The following is a 15,676-nucleotide window of genomic DNA, read 5'->3' on the forward strand; positions in this document are numbered from 1 at the left end:
AATCTTTTTCATTAATGGCATCAAACATGACCTCAGAACTTTGTAATGTCTGCTCACACAGGTAATCCTAGCTCCTAACTAAGGTCTTAAGGATTGGGGAATTGGGTTCTCACATACATAAAAAGAATATTTTACATTTTCTTTGCCTGCTGTAAGACAGAAATTGTTCTTGGAGCCTCCTGGTGATCCCTGCGTACTTATGAACAGAACACATGGGCAGTCACCTACTGATGTAGACGAGAATTTCTTTCAGGCATTCTTTACAGTAAAAACAGGCATCTGTTAGAGAATACAGTACAAAAATCCACAGAACAAACTCAAAAGCCTTCAAACCCCCATAAGTGCATCCTATAGTCATAAAAATACTACTAAATCCTGTCCACACTTTTACAGTATGTTAAGTAGAAGCTGTTGACCAGCATGTTTTTGATAGGTATCTCAAGGATGATGGTTCCATTTCACTTATGCCAAGAACTGAATAAAATCTTGTGCATATTAATTCAGGTACTGTAATAAGAATTTTGGAAGAAGTTACACTTCCCAATATTTAGAACAATGACCAACGAAAAAAAGTGCTAGTCTCAAACTGAAAGTTGTTAGAACAAAATAAGTTGTCAACAGTATTTTAAATCCCAGTGGAATCTCCAAGTGACACTTATTTTCTATTTTAACTATATTGCATCATTCTTCCCACTATTACTAATATCAAACCTCCTTCTTGGGATTACCAATTTCTGTGGTATAAAAAAGGGCATTTACATAAGGAAAGAGGCAGTTACCTCAGCAATCACTTCTTTTCCAGCCTCCATAGACAGAGGTGGCAGACAGAGGTGATCTGTCATATCCAGCTCAGCCTCCATACAGGGAGAGGGGTGGCATTAATAAGAATCTGAACCAGGCTGTGAAGATTCACACTCCTGCAGATAATCCCCTTTTCCACTTTCATTTACTTCCCTGTTGAAGACCCTTGTATGCGCAGTGTGACAAGAGATGATGTGCCTCCTCATCTGTTGGATTCATCAGTAGGATGAGGCACCTGGGAAGGTCCTGCTGATACTGAAAAACAGTAGGAGTGACAACAGTCTGTCACCAGAGCAGCATTATCCAGGCCATGCAGAACACCACTCCCCAGATATGTTTAGTGGCAAAAAAGCACTTTATTTTGCGCAATACCAAAACCAGAGGAAACATAGACTAGTACCAGATTCAGCCACACAACACTCATGGTGTAAACGTGAGTATATGCTTTTGCACTTAATTGAAATAAAGACATCCTGCTCTCTTCATTATAGCTGATAAAAGTCTCTTCACCTTCTTGAGGCAGAACAATGGCTTTCCTTTGAAATCTTGGCACATAAAACTGGCAAAGTAGAGTACTGGAAACCGTTGAAAGAAAGGGAATGGTGAGACGGGCATTGTAAATAGATAGATCTGTGTGGTTCAACACAGTGGGTTGATGGGGTACCCAGCCTGGTTCCAAATGAGCAAATTCAGAAACCTTCGCTGCAGTTCTCTCTTACTGTAATGCTGTATTCCTCCTTGGGAAACTCTAGTGCATTGCCATGAATATCTTTAACATTTTTCTTGCAAAATAAAGAGCGATCCAACAGTTCACAGTTGGTCTGTATACAGTATGGAAATGTACCTAAATGAGTAGCAACACAGGTATCAGAGGGGAATGAATACTATCATTTAGATATCAGAATGGAACAAAAAAAAAATCCTATTTTGGAGCTGCTTCAGTCATATTTGGCTAGCATTTGGCTTCAAGTTGCATCACTAAGTCATTATTTCACCTTTCAAACGTAGTAGATTCATAATAGTCAACCTGTGCATTAAACAATACTTTTAAACAAAATCATCACCTGGAGCTAGAGTTGGGTTATTTGAAATGACTACCTAATATAAAACACACAAATATCCTTGGGGTCAGACAAAAGCATGCTTTCACAGGTGCTTCCCAATTCTGAAGTATTTATACATTCAGTTTTCTCTAGCTGCATTTCTATGATGTTTGTCCTCCATATCCATGAATGTGCAGGAGATTCAATTCTGAATACTGAATTCTCCTTTGTTACATTTATTTCTACCAAGCCCAGAGCATCTGCCCTGGAACAGCCATGTGTCTAGTGAGGGGGAACAGAAAGCTCTCCAAAATTTATCTTTTCATTATGGAAGGCAAGACCTTGCACAGAAAGCCACATTGAACAGTAACTATCAATTTGATACAGTTAGTCCACAGAGACACAAATAGAAATCGTCACAGAATAAACATAAGGAGACCACAACTGAATATTTTTTGCAAGAGGAAAACAAACCCACACTCACATATTTCATTCATACACTTGTTATCACATTTCTTTCATTATGCTTACTGCTTATGCACACTTTTCTGCTTTTTAAGGAGAAGCATATGCTTACTCTTACGTAAAGTTACAGGAATACAGCTCTGCAGCTCATCCAGTATTATCTCTTTTTTTGTAATGCATAATTATTTGCTTCCATTCTCTTAATTAGGAGTTTATGTGTTTACAACTCAGTGTTCTGGCAACTATAGCTGTAATATACTTGGATTTCAGGACAACCTTTTCATTTTTTAAATTATCGTCAAAGGTCATACCAAAAAGAAGATAGAAAAGAAGTGTACAGATATTTGTAGAAGTCTAAACATGCCACAAAGATTTACAATCAATAGTGATGTGGAAGTTACTTATTGGTCTCTGCTGAGACAATCACCTTAGCATTTATTTAGAGGTTTGAAATAAGAAAAGGAGGTCATAAAAATACATACTTAAAATTTTTATAGGTTTGTCTCATTCTTGTGAAGCATTTAGCGATGAGAAAGCAATTCATATTTGCCAACAGTTGTAAGTATTTTTTAAAGTGTGTTACCTGATAAGTTGGGGTCTTTGTCAATGGTATGATGTACAATACACGTCCATTTGCATCATCTTCTATAGGAAACAATCCAGTCTCTGGAGATTCATCTACCCTGGGTCCATTGATATACTAAATGATCTGTTACGGAACAGCTTTTGAGAAGAGAAGTAGCAAAAGAGTAGGGAAGACAGAACAGAAATGTAAAGACTACAGACCAATTCTCTTCATGCCTTCTCTTTGCAGATGGGGCCTTTCTTGGCTTGGTCTCAGCCAACTTAACAGCTGTCTTGGCTGCAGTATTGCTTCTCTTTGCACCATGGGCAGGTGCACAGCCCTGTGCAATTACTTCCTTACTCTCCCACTCTATAGTCTTTCCCCCGAGTGTGCCTGCAGTTCCTGTAGGAAGGAGCAGCATACCCCCACACCGCACAATTCCACCCAACTCTGTGTAAATAAGACAACTTTGAACAAATAAGTGTTGTGCTTTTTCACAAGTTGCTGTTTGATGCACAGTTCTTGCCCTCTCCTGCCTTTGGCATTTTATTGTACAATCTGCGGTGATAGATACCTTACTGAGGTTCAAGAAGAAATGTTACTAAAAGGTTGTACCTGTCCAGCATGTTTTGGGAATGGTCCTTTGTCCTCCTCTTGAACATCAGTGGTGCTGATAATCCAGGTCATTCTGTATGCTGTATGTGGACTGCCTAACTGATAGGAATCTACCCAGTATTGGCTGCAGTGAATTTAGTGTCATAGTTTACATTCAACAGTTGTGTATCTGTTATTATAGAATATTGACTACAAACCTGAATAGTCTTCTTTTGGATGGCTTAAGTTGAGATTTTCAATTTCATGAGAAAAATTGTTGGCAGCAGTAAACTTGTGGGGAGAAAAAAGGTGATTGTGAGAAGTGTGGTTAAGTAGAAAAGTTTGAAATACCATCTAGGAGGAATTCGGCTTCACAGAATCATATCAATCCAGTTTTGACAGCTTTGTATTAAATTGTATCTAACCCTGGAAACTCTGCAGGGTTTCATTCCAATCTCATTGCAATTTCATTCCAATCTCATCTCATTCCAAATGAACTGGCGTGAGAGCACAGGTACTAATTTCTCTGGTCAGGTGATGCCAGCCCCAGAAACACGCAAACACTGCATCTAACATGTTGTCCGTGGTATTATCTCTACGGCTTTTCTCAAACCAAGTACCGCCAGCTTTTACAGTATTCACCTCTGTCTCTCTGTGTCTAGTGGTCCTGCAGTTGTCTGGTATTGACAGGACATAGACCTACTACTGGAAAAAAGTTATCGGGGGAGTATTTCAGGCTCTCAGAGACCCTGTCATGTGACCCTGAGTGTTCCAAACATAGCTGATTCACCAGATGAACACTGGACCAAAGCCTCTAATCCAGATGAGTAAAATAAACTGTTGAGAATGGTGACTGCATCCTAATTAGCAGGATTTGACCTTTTATAAGCACAAGCTTCCTGCACCAGCTTCAAACACTGCTTTATACTTGAAATCTTTCACTGTGAAGGGGTGTGACCACTCAAACTGCTGTTAACTCACAGGTAGCTTGCACACATCCTCCCAGTTCTCGCTGCTTCCATGGGGAAGCTCGTGCTTGCATGGCTCCTGCCACCAAATGCTTCCAGCAGCAATTCACAGATGAGACAGAGCTCTGCCTGCACAGGCCTGGGTGAAAGTCGGGCCTTTACCCCATGACCTTTTCCTATAGAAACAAAATACTTACTGATGTGCCGTGGTTATAAACCTGCCGGGCAATGGGGGTTCACCAGTAATGCCTTAGAGCTGTAAATCACACAGGGAAAACCTCTGTCACATAACAACAGTAAGCAAGGCTGTAACTCAGCACTTGCACATAGTATTTATTGGTTTTGTTCCAGGTTCAGCTCTGCTGGACCCCCTGAACGAGCTGCTTTGCCCTCCATGTAGGTGTAGCCACTTTTAATTGTATCGGAAGCTTTAACTGTGCACCCACACTGCTCCTGCACAGCGATGGCTCAGACCATATCCCTTCCAGCCCCGGCCATGAACCCCACAGAAACACTCGTGGAAACACCACCTTGTTACCGGGGGGGTGTCAGCAACCCAGCCAGGCCAACACTGGGCAGGGGTCACCACCCTGCTGTCCCTAGCTGGGGTAGCGGCAGGCTGGCTCCTGGCAGCCCCCTGTGAGACCCCTGTGCTAGGACAGTGGGGCTGGCAGTGGGGACAGGCTGGGCCGTGTGTGCACTGGAAGCGGTGGCACCCCAGCTGGTACCCCCTCCAGCTGGTACCCCCCCCCCCGCCCCCGCAGCTGCTGCCTCTCGTCAGACTGAACTAAAAAAATAGTAGTGGAGTGTTGTTTCTTGAAAACTGCAGTGACTGAAGGCCAAGCTCCAGCCCTCCTGCGGTGGCTTTTTCAGTCCGTCTGCACCTGCCACTTCCAGCATTGCACAAACCAAACGTGCCACTCCTGCAGTTTTATGACCCTTCCACAGCTAGAAGAAAACATGCAGCTTTCCTTAACGGTTACTTGGAAATGCCATTTCTTAGTAACTTCACGGTTGTTTGGAAAGAATGCAAACATGCAACTTTTTATTTAATGGGAGCTATTTTTATCTGCCACACCCAGCAGCACTACTTTTATATCGTTTTGAACCAAGAACAAGTTTTGTAAAAGCTAACTTGACAAGGGGTATAAACACCAGACTGTCCTGTCCAACCCCAAAACCACCAGGCAAGCATGAACTTACATACCCCCAGCTGAACTTCCCACCCAGAGCTTGTGAAAAATACATTTTAAATAAAGCTGCATAAAGAAGCAGGTAATGAAAAATTAAGACTTGTAAAAACCACGTAAAAAGAAGACTGAGTGACAGAGAGTGGGGAAAAGTCCTGGCTTCTGTGAAAACTATTTTTACAGCATTTTCCATTCTCCTGTATTGCTTTTATGGACATAAGGAGGTTTATTCTTGTTTAGAACTGGAAAGTAATTAGTTTAGTGTTCTGGAAATTGTGAAAGACTTAGGGAGGAACTGTTCTTCTGTTCAGGGAAGAAGAAAAGCAATAGATCACAGAATCATCATGTAAAAAAAGCCTCAGTTTCATTTAAGTAACAGTGAGCATGTGGAGAAAGGCAAGCAGATGACCTTCCAAGATTCCATCTTTAACAGGACAAAATAACAGTAACAGGCTTAAACAGCAGCAAAGGATGGGATGGTTTAGACATCAGGAAAACCTCAAATAGCAGGAATGTTCTGATTGTAAAATTCTCTGTGAGATATCACATACAATTTTCCAATGCTTCATATAAAATTACAAAAATGGCAAAGCAAAGGTATTTTCAGCAATGAGAAATATAATTTTCTTCCCTCTGAATCTCTCTCCCTTCATTTCCATCTTGTAGTCTCAGCTGAACATATGAACACCCCGTGTGTGAAATGAAGTTAAACATACTTTACCCACTTATACTAGCAATGTGAGAATGGGGTTCTCTGCAAGCATCTACCCATACATCTCTGCTGTTCTATGGATCCTATTCTTAGTGTCCATTCTGTGTTCCAGCTCTCATTCTGTGACCATTCGGTGTCCTAGGGATTGTAACAGAGGATGTGAAATTCACTGATTATTGCCTTTAAACAGAAAGGTACGAATATGATGAAGTAAGTTTTCCCTGATGATTTCATATATATATGATTATATTCATGTATTATATTTCATATATTAACACAGCCATTACAGAAGCGATTGCTGCGTGGCATAGAAATAATCATACAGCTTTAACTACCTAATGTGGCCGTTAGCAGCAATACAGCTGAGATATGCTGAGCTACAAGCTCTATCCTACACTGCAGTAAAGAAATTTTCTACAAGAAAAATTCAGAGCTGCTGCCTTGTAGATAATGACAAAAAATACAACTGAGTAAGAAATAGGTAGTATCTCACTTTTAATGTAGTAAATATACAGTAACTTTGAATTACAAGATCACTTTCCAATTAAATTACTAGCAAAAATATGCACAAAAAGTTCAAGTAAATAAGAATACATGATTACCAACATCAAAAGCTGGCTGCAAATTCTCAGTCGAGTTCCAGCCTTCCCAGACAGAGTGGTCTGTTTTATAATTTTTCAGAAGAAAACCCACTAATGCCAATGGGAGCAACAAAGGCTCAATACCTTTAAAATAAGGCAAAAAATACTACAATGTAAGCAATTTCATACTGCGGAAATTCCAACTGTATCAGCTCAAAAAAAAGGTATTGCATACTGACTAAAAAAAAGGTCTGTCAAAATACTCTCAAAACTTTTAACAAGATCCTTTAAATAGCAAATACAAAATAAAGTTACCTCGAACAACCGTAAATGAAACCCAGCAAGGCCAAAGCAACAATGGGATTATGGTGTAATTAGGCACTCTGGAGTCAAAGACAACAGTTTAGTCCCATGAAATGAAGAAGCGTCACCACCCTGTGCGCGTTACAGCCCTGCTCCATCCCGCTGGGCGCGGGCAGCAGCAGGCACAGAGGGGCACTGGCACTGGCAGCACGAGGCTGCAGGGGGGCAGCTGTGGCCCCAGCCCCCTGGGAGAGGTGACAGCTCCCTGCTTCTGGCAACCCACCTGCTCTAAACTCAGCTCTCAGAACCAATACCGCTGAGCCTTTTTGCCTCCGTGAGAAGCACTGTTACTCCAGGACCACGAATTTGTACCAGCAAACGTAATCTCTCATTTGGAAAGAAAAACAGGGTCTATGTCATCAGCCTTAACAAGCGGGCACCCCAGGACTGAGGGTACTGAACCAGCAGTATGGATTGATTTGAGTCTTCCTCGAGGAAGATGTGAAGCCCCTCGTCCCAGAACAGCATGCATTGCTCACGCAATGATAACCCCTCTATGGAGCACAAATTCGGAGTAATGGCAGCAGCTCGATACCTGTACTGCGAACAGAATGGGGAGCTGAAGGCATGGTGAGGAAACTTCACACCTGCTGTACGTAACTGAAAGCTACCACAGGGTGCAAGGAGGTGCAGGGAAGGTAAAACTCTAACTGACCACAACATTTCACTGCAGAGATGCAAGTAACGGAGAAAAAGTATGTATGTCAAGAGAAAACAAATATTGTTTAAAATTCTTTGTGTTATGCATTTAAAATGCAGTTTAGCATTACTATGGAAAACAATTTATACATATGGGAGTAAACCTGTTTCTTCACATCTTTGTACAGGGTAATTTCACTGGAAACAACAGTTATTCAAAGTTTATACTAGTATAACCGAAGTAGAATCTGACTATTTATTTAAAACGCAACCTGAGCATATTTGTTCTGTAGGTAGTACTGCAGAACATTAAACCTTTAAATTATCTAGACAAAAAATATATCACTCTATTTAAGTATGTCACATTACGGTAAACTTCAAGAAGCATCGCCAATGCTAGGCTTACACACACGTACGATCATTCTGCTAAACACAGGGGAAAATATAAATAGCCACACACAACACTGCTGGGGAAGTATTTTAATTCCAAACTGAATGTATTTCATGGAATAAACTTTTCTGCTATATTCAGAAGTGCTTCAGAAGACAATATCCATCAATACAAAATGAGGGAAACATAAACCATAGTCCTCTTCATAAAAGGAGCTCTTTTTATCTATAGGCCCAGAACATTGTCAAGTTGAACTGGAAGCAAAAGTGCTGCAGGAATAAGATCCAACCCTTACAAGTCTGCTGATGCCAAGGGCTGTTTGATGAGGTATACACAGAAACTCTATTTCTGTATGTGAACAAAGACAAGTAATAAGTACCAACTGAATGAGCGAAAATTACTTGTGCAATTATCATAGAAAACAAACTTATCAGTCAGATCACAGCCAAAGCTTAATGATGAACAAGTACTCAGACTTAATTTAAGTGGCACCACCATCTCCACCTGTTTAACTTTTGAGTCTCCAACAACAGATCGATGTCCACCAGATCACAGGCACTACATTAAACCAAAACTTTCCTCTATCTTTTGTGAAAAAAACTTTGCCTAGTGCCAATCACCTTTGCTCTTTTCAAAGCTGACTGAAACACTGTTTACTCTTTAAGAAGTGATCACGCAAAATGGGCCTGTATCTACCTTCCTTATAACCCTAGGAAAGCGTCAGTATAGAGTAACATCTCAGAGGAAAATTTAGCATACACTAATATTCAGTGCTGTAATAACATGCTGAACTAATTACTGCATCTAACATAATTTGTTTCAAAAACCTGCTGTTCAATTGATCATTGGCTTGGTCCTGCTCACCTTGCTTTTCGTGCTTGTAATAGCGCACTAAAATAGTGTACCAAAATCGTGCGCTAAAGTAGTGCTTATTGGCAAAAGCAGTCCTACTAACCTTCACTACTATTAACGTGAATCAGGCAAACTTGACTAATAAAGGTTTGTAGAATTTGGCCAGAGCCTGAAATTCTAGCACTGGATGTAAGAACCTTTCATCTAAAAAAAGCTGAAATACACATTGAGTCCAGAACAAAACAGAAGGATGAAATGGCAACAATAGAATGTGCTGGTCTTCTGCAGCTGCTGGTGTTGAATGCCATTGCCTACCTTTCACCACATCTCTGACACAGCCAATTTATTTATTCGATCTTCGAGCATGTCTGATTAAGTTTCACTTTAATTGCATAGAGCTGAATGTACATGCAACTACAATTCATTTTAACTGTAACTTCACAAATACTGAATATGGAACTATAATACCATATATTATATGCTTCCTTTATCAATTTAAAATTTCACATTTGGTCTCCAGTAGACTAGGAAAAAAAACACTAAAAATATTTCTTAAACTATTCCTGAGCAATGTTTGTATGTACTGTAAAATACACCAGTTTATTACTACATTTATTAATCTTCTCACATTTTAAACTACATATAAATCCATGCTTTGAAATTTTACAAAGCTGAAGATCCAGTAGGCACAATGAAAGAATAGAAACAGCTAAGCATCTTTAAAACTAAGATGAGATCAACAAGAGAAGTGCAATTTAACTATATACATAATGTACTCTTTAGTATTTGCTACTTTTTCATTTTCTATCACAATGTGAAGAATCCACCTGTAAAATCTGGTCCACCAGACCTCAGCTCACTTCTCACGAACAGTTCACTGTGATGATGGCTGAGGAGGAAGTTAGTGCTGCTCAGTATTTCACTTTAAAGTACAAAACATCCTCTAGATTTTTATCTTTAACAAGATCACGTCCCCAGCTGCTGTGATTGATGATGAACTGACACCTGAACACTCACTGACCTATCCTTCACATTCTCTTGTATCCCACAGACACAAGAGAAAACAGAGGGTCCCAGGACAGGACCCAGTCCTGGCCACACAGTTTTTTTCTGCAGGGTATTTCCCCGCATCGCTTCACACAATCTTGAAACAATTGCAAGCTAACTGAAGTAGACTGGACCATGGAATAAGTAATAGTCATCTTGGGTGACTGAAAATAGGTATCTTTCGTATCAAAATATATCTTTACTTGAACTTACAGTAATTGCCTTTAAATCCATCCTCTAAAAGTCTATTTTTTATGTTTTGAGAAGCTACAACTTCTGTAAATTAGGCCCCGGAGTCTCTGGTAATACCCTCATTTTGCGTTAGTCATATATATCCGTGTGCAATTTGAAATCTGGTCATTTCCTCTAAACAACAAAAAGCATCGAGGCTTACTGAACTTCAAGAAAAAGCTGTCTGTAAACACAGTGAAGGTTTCTGGGTATAAAAATATGCATTCCATTTTCTTAGTCTGTCACTATTGAAGCTATGTGCTCCCTAATAATTATTTGTCTTAAAAAGAATCCTTTCTGCATTAAAATATTTCATAGCATTATCTCCATTCTTCTTCTTATCAAAAAATAGTATCTAATTCATCAAAAAAAATTCCAATTAATCATCTTCTGTGAAGAATCAGATTGCCTTTGCATAGATAAGCACGCGCCATTGTTTTATAAAAACAGTTGAGGCCTTTTCCATCAGAAAACACCACCATCACACCTGTCTCGCAAAACAGCACATCTGTTCAAGAAAAAGGATTCTATTCACTCAACCACACCAAGGTAACCATAAGAAACACCACAGACTTCAAGGGACTTCAACTGGTACAAACAGGAGGACATATTATAATTATGTATTTCTCTGAACTTTCATACTCTGCTGTCCTTATCTTCATTAAGCATTGTAAATGTTTTTGAGGAAAGACCAATGGAAGACACTTGCCTTCAGGTAAAAGATTTCCTGCTGGCCTTGCTGGCTTAAGATCAAATATATCGAGATGAACAGTGCTGACTTAGAACCATGCATCAAGACCATATTTTCCTAGGATCTTCCTATGAAGAAAACATGACCCTTCTGCATTGGCCAGATGCTTTCTAGAGGTCAAGAAGCATCAATATTTACTAATTAATTTTTTCTTCACTTGAACTTGTGTGACATTTGCTTTATGCCATTTGTTTTTATTTTCCTGTCCCCTGTCGGTTTTTTAGAAGGAACGTAATTGTTGGCATTGCCATTTTTCTTTGGATTTGTACATGTGTATGTTTTTAAGCCTTTGATGGGAGCAGCTGAACCATGAAATACTGGGGTTTGCTTAGGGGGTCTGATATTACCCATGCTTTGAATTTTAGAATTGTTCTCAGCAGGCTGCATGTTGAAAAGCTGTTGCTTTGCAGTTGGGGTTTTTTTCAGTTCACTCCTTACTTCAACAGATGGCCTCTGAGAAGACACTGCACATCCCATTCTCTCAGAAAGTTTCAAGGGACCTGAATGAGAATACAACTGGTGACTTTCTTCACAGAGTGAACTTCCCTTGTGACCCAAATAGCTTCTGGGCAGCTTTGTAACACTTTCTTGGGGAACCACTTGCTTGCTAGGCAAAGGACTGAGTAATGGTTTGCTTTTGCCAGGACTTTTTAGGGTACGGATGGAGCCAGGAGCAGTCTGTGGCCTGGCTTTGGCTGCCTTTCCTTTCTCGTTCTGCACAGTCTGCATTTGCAGCCATTCCAGCTGCAAAAGGCGATCAATGTATTTCTCAAGGAATCCTGTTGGCTTTGGTCGAAATTCGGTTTTACCCTCTACATTAACAAAGATGGCCAGTTGCTTCAAGTCCCATGAGTTGAAAGGGGGTGGGAGGAAGTCCGGGTAGTAATATTCTGATTCTTTAAAACCCATATCAGGGACACGTTCCAAACAAACTGGATCAATTTCTTCAGCTCTGAGAATGAGTTCTGGCGGTGTGCAGGGAGATGGGAGAATGGGAATCCTTTCTGAATCAGAAAGGTCACTGGCACTATCATCTTCAGCATCTTCTTTAATAATTTGTACCGACTCAAAATCCAGAAACATTTCATCTACAGATGCTTCTTGCCATTTAGAAGTGCATGGACCACCCTCAGCAATGTGATCTTCATGATTCTTTTCCAACTGTTCTTTTTTACTGCAATAAAAATGATGCATTGGGACATCTTTAACCCTACAGAAGCTACCTTGTGTGCTGCCCTTTACGCTAGGAGGGATCCTGTGCAGAAGAGGTTCATTTTGCCTTCTTTCTGGGAGACTCCTCTTTGGTCCTTGTACTCTGTGCAGTGATGTGCAAACACCTGTGATCCTAAATAAAAAGAAAGATTGTACCCTATTAGAATGATTAATGTCTTCGGAACATCAGTCTACAAAGGTCTTGCCACCCCCTTCAAGGACAGGGATCTACATGAATGAAGTTAAAATTGGCATGTAAACTTGGTAATGAGGTAAAAATTATTATTTGCTGGCAGAGGTAACACTGCCTACTACTGAGTTTTTGATTTATTTTATTCTGATTTTGCCTGAGAACTCACTAAGGCAGGATAGTGAGTTTTCATATTGATAACTTAAATTTGTTGTCCTCATAAATGCTGAATCCTGGGGCCAGTGAAGTCAAAGGCAAAACACAGAAGCCATGATGTCATCACAAGCATTTTACATACCAGTTTGAAATGACCACAAATTAAACAAATAATCTTAACATAAAACTACCTTTTTGACTGAGTATTGTCATCTAGCTGGTTTTTTCCCTTCTTAAAAATACTTGGTTGGTTACCATCTTGAGTGTTACAGGAAACCTGAAAAGATGTGGAAAAGTATGTGACATTATTAAGAAGCTGAAATAAAGTAAGTGCCCTTTTTCTGTAAACAAAATAAACAAAAAACCACAATTATTTACCTTTTCAATGGCACTTGATACATTTTTGCCTAATCTTCCAGAAGAAGGCTTCACATGAGAAATTGGTTTATTTAGTCCTTTGGTGCTTGGATGGCTTTTTCCATTACTGTAACTAGCAAGAATTAAACAGAGTATCACATATAAATAGCAACATATGTGGTCGTCAGAATAGAAATACAATCAAAGTTTAGAGTGCAATTCAGTTTAAGAAAGAGCAAGAGTTGACTGCAAATCTTCTTAAGACTTGAAGTTCATCAGACCTATGCCATGGTCACTTTCTATTTATTATACTAATAACGCACCACTGTATTTTTAATACTACTAATGCAAAAGTGAGTAACTCAACCAGATGATATAATAATATAACTTAGCCCTTTTATAGAAGATCCTCTATCAGAGGATCCCAAAGTTACTTTGGGGATAATAAATAGTTAATATTACAGACTACTTATTTAACTACTAATTTCTGTAATACCTGGCACACGGTCCTACAGCAATTTAACAAAACTAATTATAAAGTACAATACGAAGGCCACTGCAAGCCAAATCTTGCTTGCCTTTCTCATCTGCGTAGTCTCAACAACAAGTAAAGGATTATTCCTATGATGCTAAGGAGCGGAAGTGAGCAGGATGCATACAGTCTATTCTCGGGTGTTAATACAAACTGTTTCACAACAAAGGCACAAACAAAATTCACCATTTCACGTTGTAATGGGGTTGTGGAAAAATCAGAAGAAAAACTCACATGCAGCAAAAGTAATGGCATTACTGATTTGGACAGCTTGAAGATTTCTTCAATTAAATCATACATTCCTGTGTAAGCACACAGGACCACTACATCAGTGTATTCTGTACGAATTAGGAAACAGTGTTCGTTTTACAAACAAGAAATTTTACTGATTTTAAAAAGGAAAGCTTGAAAATTCATTTTAGAACAGAAATAAGCAAACCATGTCCTCCTAGTTTAAACTGGTTTGATTGCAGTGTGTTTAATTTGTCAGACCGTACATCTTGTTCACAGTTTTGATGTCAGTATCGTCAGACTTTCTTTTAAAAAACATGATTATGTTTTCATGCTTATGAAACAATGTAAATAAGTCTTGTGCCTCCAGCACCGATGCAGTCACGTCTCTCGCTGTGACCTGCATGATCATACTGCACCATCACTTCTGTTGCTGCAGCTCGGGAAAGGGTGACAATCTGAACAGGACAGCCATGCCCTTACTGACTAATCTGCAGTATCTACAGATTTCTGTAACTAGAAAGAGAGAAGATAATTTCCTTACTTTACCATTCCTTTGTGGTTTTCATTGGTTTGGCTTTCCTTTTTCCGTGTCTCTCTGTGCAGCAGTAAAGGATATTCCTGAATGCCCGGTCCCATTACTACCCTTTTTAGACAGTATCCGCAGCTTGACTTTTACATGGTCTTCAAACGACTCCAGTCTTTCAGGTTCGCCCGACAGAGAGCATCAAACACGGGCATCGCCTCGGCCTAGGGATGCAGTGAACAAACACCGTGTGACCCCTCCCCACAGATCCGGGTTGTAAAGCAGCAAGATACCCATCACAGGCCGCTGACGCGCCCCGGACAGCACTGCCCCCGCCCAGCACCCGCGCCGTGGGAGCCAGCACCCCCCGCCCTGCCGGTGCCGGGGGGAGCCGCGGCCCCGTCCCGGGGCTGGTCCCGGCGGGGCACGGCGGCCCCGGCAGCCCACGGGCGCCGCAAGCCACCGAGCTCCGGCCGTGAGGTTTGGGAAAAAAAAGACAGCGGTGGGAACGTACAGGGACACCCGAAAGGCAGCAGCTGGCAGCGCCGCGTTTCCGTGGGATGTGCCCTCAGCAGTTCGCTCCCCCTGCGCAGCACCACGCGCGCTGGCCGGAGCCGAGCATCACCCACGGGCGGCGGGTGCCCCGCTCCCCCCTCCCCCGGCCGGGTGCGGAGCCGCCGCCTCCGGGCCGCTGCCAGTGCCTGCCGGAAAACGCGCGCTTCCCACGTTCGCGCTGATTTTGTACCAAACACTCCCGATTTTTTTCTTTTTCCAAAGCAGACCTCTCGGTACTCGTGCATTCCTACTAAAAATGCCCAGAGCTGAATTCGTAGCATTCTTCCAGAAACTGCGCTCCCGCAGCGCGCCCCCGCCCCCGCCCGCGCGCGTCCGCCGCTGCGCGCCCAAACCCAGCCCGCCCCGCTCCGCATCCCGGGTCGAGGGGGCGCCCGCTCCGGCGGGGTCCGGGGCCGGCACAACGGCCCCTCACGCTGCGCTCCGGGCCCCGGTCGGCGGCGGCTCTGCCCGGGCCGGGCCCCGCTCCGCTCCCTCCCGGGATGCGCCAGCAGTTCCTGCCGCTGGCCGGCGCCGCGCTCCGCACGGACAGCGAGCGGAAGGCAGCGCGGTATGTAACGCACCGCCCCCGCGCACCTGCTGCCTCGCCTCGCCTTCCCCCCGCCGCCCCCGGCCCCTGCCCCGTACCTGCCGGGCGCCTCCGGGCAGGCGGAGGGCAGCGGCGCCAGGCGGGAGCGCGCAGGCGGCGCGCACAGGCCGCGCGGCT

The 15,676-nt window shown here is 42.0% G+C and overlaps 1 protein-coding gene across 5 annotated transcripts; it reads right to left on the bottom strand.

Moving 5' to 3' along the window:
• Window positions 1–8,386: 8,386 nt before the first annotated feature.
• On the bottom strand, window positions 8,387–15,670 carry FAM217B (family with sequence similarity 217 member B). 5 transcript variants are annotated; one of them, XM_040608983.1, is made up of 5 exons: window positions 15,598–15,670; window positions 14,416–14,621; window positions 13,130–13,241; window positions 12,943–13,028; window positions 8,387–12,538 (listed from the first exon to the last, which is right to left on the bottom strand). In XM_040608983.1, the coding sequence occupies exons 2-5, from the start codon at window positions 14,508–14,510 to the stop codon at window positions 11,347–11,349; spliced, it is 1,485 nt and encodes a 494-aa protein (XP_040464917.1). In that variant the 5' UTR covers window positions 14,511–14,621; window positions 15,598–15,670; the 3' UTR covers window positions 8,387–11,346. The 5 variants fall into 5 exon arrangements, with proteins under 5 accessions (XP_040464917.1, XP_040464918.1, XP_040464921.1 ...); XM_040608984.1 differs by lacking the exon at window positions 15,598–15,670 and having other exon boundaries at window positions 13,130–13,235; window positions 14,416–15,549; XM_040608987.1 differs by lacking the exon at window positions 15,598–15,670 and having other exon boundaries at window positions 13,130–13,235; window positions 14,421–15,548.
• Between the last annotated feature and the right edge of the window lie 6 nt (window positions 15,671–15,676).

The sequence above is a fragment of the Falco naumanni genome, chromosome 10, assembly GCF_017639655.2.
Source record: "Falco naumanni isolate bFalNau1 chromosome 10, bFalNau1.pat, whole genome shotgun sequence".
Classification (NCBI taxonomy): domain Eukaryota; kingdom Metazoa; phylum Chordata; class Aves; order Falconiformes; family Falconidae; genus Falco; species Falco naumanni.

Excerpts from the sequence above, each read along its gene's own strand:
- FAM217B (XM_040608983.1), bottom strand. The coding sequence starts at position 14,510 with ATGGGACCGGGCATTCAGGAATATCCTTTACTGCTGCACAGAGAGACA. Across the intron at positions 13,029-13,129 it reads TATCAAGTGCCATTGAAAAG|GTTTCCTGTAACACTCAAGA; the intron begins GTAAATAATTGT and ends ACATCTTTTCAG. Across the intron at positions 12,539-12,942 it reads GACAATACTCAGTCAAAAAG|GATCACAGGTGTTTGCACAT; the intron begins GTAGTTTTATGT and ends CTTTTTATTTAG.